This window comes from Octopus bimaculoides, chromosome 23 (genome assembly GCF_001194135.2).
Source record: "Octopus bimaculoides isolate UCB-OBI-ISO-001 chromosome 23, ASM119413v2, whole genome shotgun sequence".
Taxonomy (NCBI): domain Eukaryota; kingdom Metazoa; phylum Mollusca; class Cephalopoda; order Octopoda; family Octopodidae; genus Octopus; species Octopus bimaculoides.
The window spans coordinates 22,426,702-22,437,369 of NC_069003.1; the positions used below are offsets into that span (position 1 = coordinate 22,426,702).

General features: G+C 39.1%; 1 protein-coding gene across 1 annotated transcript in view; it reads left to right on the forward strand.

Moving 5' to 3' along the window:
* LOC106876965 (pre-mRNA-splicing factor CWC22 homolog) overlaps nucleotides 1–10,668 on the forward strand; it is a 49,997-nt gene that overhangs the window by 8,176 nt on the left and 31,153 nt on the right. The window contains exons 2-3 of the mRNA XM_052976066.1: nucleotides 6,268–9,537; nucleotides 10,280–10,408. Of these exons, the coding sequence (XP_052832026.1) occupies nucleotides 6,268–9,537; nucleotides 10,280–10,408 (3,399 nt within the window). The remainder of the gene's footprint in view (nucleotides 1–6,267; nucleotides 9,538–10,279; nucleotides 10,409–10,668) is intronic.

Below are 10,668 nucleotides of genomic sequence, written 5' to 3' on the forward strand. Positions count from 1 at the left end.
CTTTCTGTGTGAACCAACACCAATGTTTTTTTACGTGGCACCAGCACTAGTGCTTTTTATGTGGCACCAGCACTAGTGCTTTTTATGTGGCACCAGCACTAGTGCTTTTTACATGACACCAGCACTAGTGCTTTCAATGTGGCACCAGCACCAGTGCTTTCAATGTGGCACCAGCACCAGTGCTTTCAACATGGCACCAGCACCAGCACTTTCAGCGTGGCACTAGCTCCAGTGCTTTCAACATGGCACTAGCTCCAGTGCTTTCAACATGGCACCAATATCAATATCAGTATCTTGGTCCTTTTGTCATCATACTTCCTATAAGTTCAAACACAGATTTTAAAAAATAGATGTGGATATGATTTTATTATTTCTCCAATTTTTTTCTACCAAACCATGAATTTAATTTGAGAAAATCTACACATGCTACAGTGACCCTCTTCTTGTATATTTTCTGTCTGTTTACAAACCTGAGTTAAAGAAGCCAACAAGGAAACTTCCATGTGGTCATTCAAGCTACTAGAAGTAGCAGCTAAATCTCTTTCAAATCACACACTACCGTCTTAGAAATTGGAGGCCAGATGGGATGATGTCGTCTTTGATATAAAGTGAGAGATAAGGAGTACTCCATTTTGGATGAACCAATGATGGGTGACTTCCATGCTGAAGCTGCTAGAAATAACAGCTAAATCTTTAGATCATATCCAAAATAATGAAAGATACATTGGATGATTTAGTCCTAGAAACTTTATTCCTGGATTGTCATGGCTCATAGATTTGCTGGATTAAGGGCTCGATACTAAACAACAGCAACAAATGTGAGATACTTATACAGAAGTAACCTAGTTATTGTCTTATTCAGCTCCATGCAGTTATGAGTTCTGATCCTGTCCTGGTTACCTGGTGTCAGTAACAGTACACTTCATTCCTTATATTCTGTCTCAGTAGAGCTAATACTAGCTTGGGAAAACTGCTATTATTATTATTATTATTATTATTAAAAAGGTGGCGAGCTGGGAGAGTTGTTAGTGTGCCGGACAAAATGCTTAGCAGTGTTTCGTCCATTGCTATGGTCTGAGTTCAAATTCTGCCGATGTCGACTTTACCTTTCATCCTTTCTGATTCAATAAATAAAGCACCAGTTGAACAGTGGGGTTGATGTAATCGACTCATCCCCTCCTCCTAAATTGTTGCCCTTGTGGCAAAATTTGAAACCAATATTATTATAAATGTCGCACAGTATACAATATCATGAGTTTGTTGATTGAAGATATTGTGTCTACTGGGGGGTTTGTACTGTCTGTCAAGTCACAACAAGGACCTCAGATTGACAGTACTTTATGCAATATGCATGCAATTCCAAGTAATGCTGACTTTTGCAATACACCTAGATTGTAGAGTATTTCTAAAGTTTTCAGATATTTTTTCAGATTGGGTGGTATTGAACCCAATGCTTTGATGACAATAAGGATAACCTTTATGTCTGACTCTCGTAGCTGCCACATATTAGTGATCTCAATTCTCAGGTCTCCATATTTATCAACCTTTTCTCTTTCTTTCATGATGATATGTTGATCTCCTGGCACTGTCATGTCAATTATTAGGCACTCTTGTTTGTCCCCACTAAAGGTTACTATATCTGTCTTTTGGTGCTCTAACACCTTGTCTGTCTTTTCGTCAATTACCTTTTCCAGTGTATATTGGTATCAAACACCTATAACCTCATATCCATACTTGCGGCATAGTGGCCAGTGGAGGTTTTGGGCTACTTGGTGTCTACACTTGTACACTTTCTGCGCAAGACTTTCACAAGCACTAATAATGTGAGTCATGCTTACAACCTTCTTCCCACACATTCTGCAGAGATCCGTTGCACTTGTGTGGTATATATTCTTTTATTATTATTATTAAAAAGGAGGAGATCTTGTAGAATCGTTAGCATGCTGGACAAATTTCTTACATGGCATTTTACCCATCATTAGGTTTTAGCTTGCCTTTCACCCTTTGTGGGGAGAAGGTCAATAAAATAAGTACCAGTTGAACACTGGGGTCGATATAATTGGCTTACCCCTCTCCTGAAGTTGCTGGCCTTGTGCCAAAATTTAAAACCATTATTATTACTATTATCATTATTGAGTGAGAAAGCAGTGCATGCCATCAAAGTGACACTGGGGTACAAATATGCAAAGCCCACTATACCCATCATGACTACCCGTCTGATAAGGGTACACCAGGCACATGCATCACAACCATATGTGCATGACATGGTGATCTTGTACCAAGATAAACAGCGAATCACCTTGCAGGTGGGGCTCAATTAGAATTTTTTTCAGATCGAGTAGCCAATCCACTCAAAAGGTCCCTGAATAAGGTTTGTTTTAAGGATGATAAACAAAACACCCACATTTCCAGAGGTGAATTATTCAAACCCTAAAGAACTCCTCTCAATACATGGCTATGATGCTCCCCCACTACTTATGCTTGTGATCAGAGAGATATACATATTGTCAGCCATTAAGGGACATGCTCAACTGGTTAAGGTCAAACAACTGACAAGCAAATCTGTGGTATTGAACAGAATATTTGCTGTAGCCCATCTTTTACACCAAGACAAAACAATGTACATGATAACACTTCCAATCAGTTAAGATCACTGCCTGGTACTGCCTCAGGGCAGCTATTATTAGTATTATTATTATTATTATTAATAATTCTAGAGGTGATGGTGAGCTGCTAGAATTGTTAGTATGCCAGACAAAATGGCTAGTGGTATTTTGTCCATCTTCACTTTATCTGTTCATATTCTGCTAAGGTTGACTTTGCCTTTCATCCTTTAGGGGTCAAGAAAATAAGCACCATTTGAGCACACGGGTTGATAAAATCAACTAGCCCCTTCCATCAAAATTTCAGTGCTTGTACCTATGTCAGAAAGGATTAATAATTCTGGAGGTGGATTGACGGAATCAGTTTCTAATATCTCATGGTACAGTGGAACTTCAAATCCCGCTACAGCCATCTTAGCTTTACATGTTTCTAAAGTGGATAAAATAATGCAGCATGCAGCCCTGTGGCTCCAGGTCCAATCCTACCGCATTGCATCTTGATCGAGTATCTTATACCATGGCCTCAAGTTTATTAATGACTTAAAGTGCAACTATGTAGATGGAGCCCAAGTAGAAGCATGTGTATTGTTTTGTAGATATGTAAGTATCAGCCAGAAAACAAATAATCGAAGGCAGCGAGCTGGCAGAAAGGTTAGCATGCTGGGCGAAATGCTTAGCGGTATTTCGTCTGCCGCTACGTTCTGAGTTCAAATTCCGCCAAGGTCGACTTTGCCTTTCATCCTTTCAGGGTTGATTAAAAAAGTACCAGTTACACACTGGAGTCGATATAATTGACTTAACCCATTTGTCTGTCCCTGTTTGTCCCCTCTGTGTGTAGCCCCTTGTGGGCAGTAAAGAAATAAGAAAACAAATAACCAGCGCTTTCAAACAGAAACCCTGCATGGTATCTCCCCACTTGAGTTGTACAAGTTTCTTCCTTCTTCTCTCTTGCCTTTGCAAAATGCATTGACTGACCCATTGGAAACCTGCAGCCATCCACACTATCATTCATTAATCAGGACATAAAATTTATAAAGAACTAGCAGAGGTACCCGGTAATACCCAGGAGCGGGGTTATTTCCAGTACCCATTACAATGCCTAATTTCTCTCAGGCAGAAAATGAAATCAAGACATAGGACAGATAATAGAGGGTGTAAGCAAATTGATTCACAAAACAATAATACAAATAAATACGCGTGGAATCGGAAAATGACAATCAATTGGTCGGATGAGTGGAAAGCTGCAAATATATAATCAATGGAAACATCAAGAAGGGCATTATAAAGGAGTGCTGTGAAAAAAAAAGGACACAAAAGTTTGAAAAGTAAACAAAAAATTATTTAGAGAAAAGAGATTTTATACTTAGAAAAATGGCTGGAGTGCAGAGGCAACAACATGGCGGTTATAAGAGTCATAAGATGTTATGAGGAAGGAAAAGAAGCATACAAAAAGGATGATTTTCGTCATTTTGGGGCAAATTCTCTTGCGACCCGAGAGAAAATTTTAAGTGCACATGCACTTCATTTGACGACTGTGTTTCATGGACAAGGAGATATACACACACGCAATTGGTTTATAGTTGAAGACACTTGCCCAAGATGCCAGGCAGTGGGACTCAACCTGGAGTCATGTGATTGGGAAGTGTGTGCAGGCATAGCTGTGTGGTAAGAAGCTTGCTTCCCAACTACATGGTTCCAGGTTCAGTCCCACTGAATGGAACCTTGGGCAAGTGTCTTCTGCTATTGCCTTGTGAGTGGATTTGGCAGATGGAAACTGAAAGAAGCCTGTCATATATAGATCATCGTCATTGTTTAATGTCTGTCTTCCATGCTAACATGGGTGGGACACACATATGTATGTATATATATATATATATATATATATATATATATATATATATATATATATATATATATATATATATATATATATATCTGTGTGTGTTTGTCTTCCACCATTGCTTGACAATTAGTGTTGATTAATTTGACTAAAAATTCTTCAAGGTGGTGCTTCAGCAAGGCCACAGTCTGATGGCTGGAATAAGTAAAATATAAAAGATACGGATGGGTAGACAGAAATTGATTGGTTGATTGGTCCCTTAGGTTTTGATTCCTTGTTTGATGCTTTTATTTGTTTTTATTACTTTTTGTTCTATTATTTGTATTATTAAAATTTTCAGCTTGATTTGGAAAATATCTTCTCACATGAAGAAAATCATTTTCACAACCTCTTCAAAAATACCTGTAATTATTGTAGAAAAGTTGAAGTTGAAGCCATAGAAAGTATGTTTATCCACAAGGTGGTGGGGTTATTTGCAAATGTATTGAAAATATGCTTCAGGCACTAGGAGTTTAATAAAATGTTGTTATTTAGCTTATAGGGTTACAATAGAGCTTAAGGAGTTGAACAAATCCTCACTAGCTGTGTTTGATAATCCCCTCTATCAACTGGATGAAATATACTGTTTACATCAGATAATCTGAATGTTTAGCAATGCAGAATTTAAGGTGGTTGGTAGTGGCTGTGTTGTTTAACCCTAGGTCAGTACTGATTCAGCAGACCTATGATCAGTCTCATTCTATTTGTGATTGTCTTCAGTTTTTTAAGAAGGTAGTGTATTGTTAAAGAGATTTGGTTGCTTTTTCTAGCAGGTGATGCAATTACATAGTGGCTCATGATGTGTATTGGGTGCAATTACATAGTGGCTCACGATGTATTTAACCCTAGGTCAGTACTGATTCAACAGGCCTATGACCAGTCTCATTCTATTTGTGATTGTCTTCAGTTTTTTAAGAAAGTAGTGTATTGTTAAAGAGATTTGGTTGCTTTTTCTAGCAGGTGATGCAATTACATAGTGGCTCATAATGGTGATGTTTATTTAGGTCCTAGGTTACCTCTGTTTTAACTTGTTCGCATTTAACCTGGCCATATGAAACACAAATATTCTTCCTGTTTTTAGGCCTCTCACACCCACCCTGCAATGTCATTATAAAAATGTCAGATTTAGATGTCTATTTCTGGCAGGACAAATAACTACCTGGAAGTTTTGTCATTAATGTTGGTGGCAGAGATGGTAGTAACGATAGTGTTGATGATGGTGATGGATTGTTGAGTGATATTACTCATCTCTTTTCTGAAGCTATAGCAATTAACAATTAAAAGGCATGTTAAGCTGGCCTTCAAGCCCTCATTATCTCTTAGCATTGTTGAAATGAGGATGCAGACCTGACTAAATGGCTTAATCCCTTTGTTATGATCTTTGTGTTGAAATACACTGTCATTATCATCATTATTTAAACATCTATTTTCCATACTGACATGCGTTGAACAGTTTAATTGGGACTGACCAGCTGGATGCCCTTCCTAATGCCAATCAATTTACAGAGTGCGGTAGGTACTTTCTACTAGTTGTAATGCGTCAATGCTTAGCCACTGTCTCCTTCAACTTGTAGAGTTGTGTTTATTTGCTTGACCTTGCAGGAGCAGGGACTAACAGTTTCTTTGATAGAGATTGAGTGTAAAAGGGAGGGGGACATAACTAAGTACCACAAGGCATTTTATCTGTTGCTCTACTGATTCCATTATATACTATCATGATGTGTGTGTGAATAATCTATGTCTGTTGTTTTAATTGGTCTTCTTTTTTCTTTCTTCTCTTTCTAGTTCACAGGGAGATTCTGTAAAGAAGGATAGTCGAAAGCGCTACATCGACACGTCTGATGACAATAGATCAGACAGAGATCGGAGAGATAAGAAGAAATATCCTGACCTTTCTTCATCAAAGAGGGACAGGCGAGAGAACCGAGATGACCGGAGGGAACAGGGAAGTTCCTCAAGGTTGTCACGTGACCATGATTCTTCTGATACAATGAACCGGAAAAGCCAAGACAGAGACTCTGCTAGTTCAGACAAGGGTAATTTGTGCAAGAGTCTTGTAGACTATGCTGAGAGCGACAAGGAAGCAAAGCATGATGAACGGTATAGCAAGAAGAAGAAGAAAAAAAAGAAGAAGCATTCAGGGAAGCAAGCTGAAAATGACTCTGATAACTCTAGTGAAGGCCCCAAACCTGAAAAACGACGTCGCTTGTCAACGAGTAGTAAGAAAAAAAAGAAATCCAGTAAGTGGTCTAGTGATGAGGAGGATGTGTTGCCAAAAAAAGAGCAGATGCATGGGGCCAGCATAAGCCAGGAATCCTCTTTCAAGAAGGGAGCCAACAGAGAGAGCTCCCACTTGCTGAAAAATCGATGGGATGACAAAGAGAAAGCAGAGTCGAGTTATGATTGGAGAAAAGAGAGGAATGATTCTGTTGGAGAAAAAGATAGGGTTCGTTCGAAATGGGATTTTGACACTTCTGATGATGACGACGATGATGATGATGAAGATGATGATACTGTGAGTTCAAAAGTATCTGAAAGCCAGTCCAGCAAAGGAGGGTTACGGTCTGTTGTGGGTGATCTGAGTAAAGAGAAATCATCGAGGTGGTCGTCTACTAAAGAATCAGCTGATGAGAGTGATGGGAATGATAAAAACAAACATAGAAAGGGGCAGACAGAGAGAAGCAGCAGCAAGGATCGGGAAAGCCTTTTTGTTTCATCCGAGTTTAGCAAAGAGGGAAGTGCTGAGAAGCTGAAAAGGAAAGGGAAACTATTAGAGGCACAAGAGGGTTCGCATAAAGTTTTTAAAATATCTAAGGAGTTTTCTGGAAAGTTTAGCAGAAGAGAAGATCTCTCGTCATGCAGGGTAGAAACTGGATCAACAGTTATTGAATCCTTGAAAGGTCAAAGTTCAGACTCTGTAGATACACGTACGGGAGAACAAACTGAATTGAGGGACAGTTTAGAAGAACGTGAAAGTCAGAATGACAGCCCCGAATTAGAGATGAGAGCAAAGGAGAGAATTTCCTTAAAAGGAAAACAGAGCCCTCTAGGTAAGATAGAAACCCCAAAAGATTTAGAAAAAGTCCCTCATGGTAAATCTAGTTGCCATCTTCCAGAGAGCGGAGAAGTTGTTGGGGATCAGTCAAGAGAAAGTAAAATTGGTGAAAAGTTAAGCAGAAAGAATGAAATGGAGGAGAGAGTCAAAGGCAGAGAAGGTGATGGAGATCTTTCAAAAGTTTCTAACTCTGCGAAAAATGACACAGCAGTTTCATCAAAGCAGAAACCTCAACCTGAGAGTTCTCGAGAAATACATGGAGACAAAGATAAAGATGACATACATATCACAGATGAAGACCGTGAAAAGCTACAGACGAAGAGAAGAATCACCAGTGAAAGATGTCTGGAAGGGAGAAAACAAAGCCTGGGTGAGCTGAAAGAAACTTCGAAAGAAACTAACCAAGGAAAAGAAGCACTTGCTGAGAGTGATAAATACGGGGATCTGCCAAGTGAAAGGAACAGAGAGCAGTATACTAAAGGCAGTGGACATGAGATGGAACCTTTAAAAAAGTGTAGAAGTCCTGAAAAGGATGGTAATATAGAAGAGGGGAGTGATTCAAAAGGATCTAGTTGCAGTAGTGAAGAGAAGAATGTATCTGAGAAACATGGGCGACAAAGAGAAGGTTTGAAGCTGAGTCGGTGGGACAGAGATGCCTCAGAAGATAGTAATAAAGAGAGTGGTGGCTTGAAAGACCAGTACAAGAAGAAGAGTGATTCTGGAGACCCTTGTCTGGAAAAAGAGGACTTGAAGAATCAACAAGAGAGAGGTGGGTCTAAAGAGCGTTTTAAAGGCAAAGCAGATTCTCAACACAGGGAAAGGAGTGATTCTGAAAGTGGACACAGCGAGAGGAGCGATTCAAGAGGCCAGCGTCATGGAAGGAGTAGCTCCAAAGTCCATGTTGAGGGAAGTGACTCTGAGAGCTCACACCATGATAAGAGTGAGTCTGAGGATCAACATAGTGCCAGGAGTGATTCAGATCATAAGAGCCGTGACAAAAGTGGTTCTAAAAGACAACAACGTGACAGGGATGATTCTAGAAGTCGGCGCTGGGAAAGGGAAGAATCAAGTGAGCCACACAGAGAAAAGGATGAGTCCAGGGACCGTCACCAAGAGAAGGAGGATTACAGTACAAGGGATTGGCGTCGTGACAGAGACAGCTCTAGGGAACGGCGTCGAAACCCAGATGATTCTCGGGAACGGCACTATACCAGAGATGACTCTAGAGAGCGACATAGGGATCGGGATTCTTATGACACAAAAAGAAGTAGAGATGATTCGAGGGAAAGACAAAAAGATCGTGATGACTATGGAGGTCGGTACCGATATAGGGACCAACCTCGAGATAACTGGAGGTTCCGAGATAACAGAAGGTATCAAAATGATGGTTGGGACAGTCGGAGAGGCAGATTCAATTTCCGAGGTGGGTTTAAATACAGGGATTCTTCTCGAGAAAGACAAAGGTACAGAGATGATTCGAGGGATTATCGTAGGGACAGGGACAATCGAAAGGATTCTGACCGTGACAGTGACAAGCACCGTCGCCAAGATTCCTATGACCAGCGACACAGTAGCTGGAGAGATCGTAATCGTTCCACATCACCAGATCGCTACAGATCCAAAGACAACTCTGGCCGTGAAAATAAAAATCGAAAATCTGACACTTCTAGCAGCAAGAGACTCAATGGCTCGCCTGATAGACATCACAGTGCTGACAGCTCACCGGATCATCATAGAAGCAATGATGAGAAGACATCCAGTTCTGCTCAGAAGAATCAGCAGCAAGAGAAACGTACCACTGATCTCTCTGATAAAACTACATCAGAGACTTCTGTTCCAAAATCATCAGGTAGTGGTGAGACTACTACAGCCAGTTCTAAACCAATTAACCCATCCAAAGATCCCACTGGTGCAGGAATTCTTACCACAAGGACTGGAGGTGCTTATATACCACCAGCTAGATTGAAAATGATGCAGACCCAAATAACTGATAAGAGTAGGTAAGTGGACACTTTAAAGTCTTTCTGTTTTCTGTCTGCTTTTATTCATACATATGTATGTGTATGTGTACATAGAGAATAGTTTTTCTTTCAAACATGTATTAAAAGCGCAACACTATTCAAGTTTGATCCTTATTAAAGATCTTCTGTGTTCTTCCAAACAAAACATAAAGGACTAATACAGACACACAACTTAAATCTAGTTGTGTTTTTGATATGATGTTAGTGTGTGTGTTAATATTATTGCTGAAAGTAGCAAGCTGGCAGAATTGTTAGCACACCAGGCAAAATGCTTAACAACATTTTGCCTGTCTTTATGTCTTAATCTGTTTCAATGTGAGAACTAAACATAAATGGTTGTTTATTTTACTAAACTGATAGAAACACATCGTTCAGCTGTGTATTTCATTAAAAATATAGTTACAGTAGGGTTTAATATTCTACAGGTGTAAGTGTGGTAATTGTTTCACTGACTCTGCATTTGATGTCTTCTGAGAATGGTCCAACTCCAAGCATGTAGAACTAATAAGAAGAAGAATGTTGGAAAAGGTGTGGTGAAAAAAAAAAGGATAGTTTTCACAAACATCATTTCTTGCATGTGGTGGACATGAAATTCACAATTCTTATGTAACAAACATGATAATGAAGAAGGATAAATATATATAGCTAGACGGTTGTGTATGTTTATATATTTTGCTATAGTTCACATCCTAATGTAGTGTGCTGGCGTGTCTTATTGCAGTGTTGCCTACCAGAGACTGTCGTGGGAAGCTTTACGTAAGAGCATCAATGGTCACATCAACAAAGTCAATGTGACCAATATTATTGGAATTGTACGAGACTTGTTCCAGGAAAACATTGTGAGAGGAAGGTAAGTGGGATACATTTTACTTATTTGATGTTTGATCAATACTATCATCAGGTTTGTTTAATCTTTTATGACCTTAGTCTATATATATTGTTAAGTCTTATAGACCTGATGTCTATGTACAGGAAATATGTTAGTCTTATATAGTTGTGGTTTAAATACATACATACATATATATATATATTTATATATATATATATATATATACATACATACATATATATATATATTTATATATATATATATATATATATATATATATA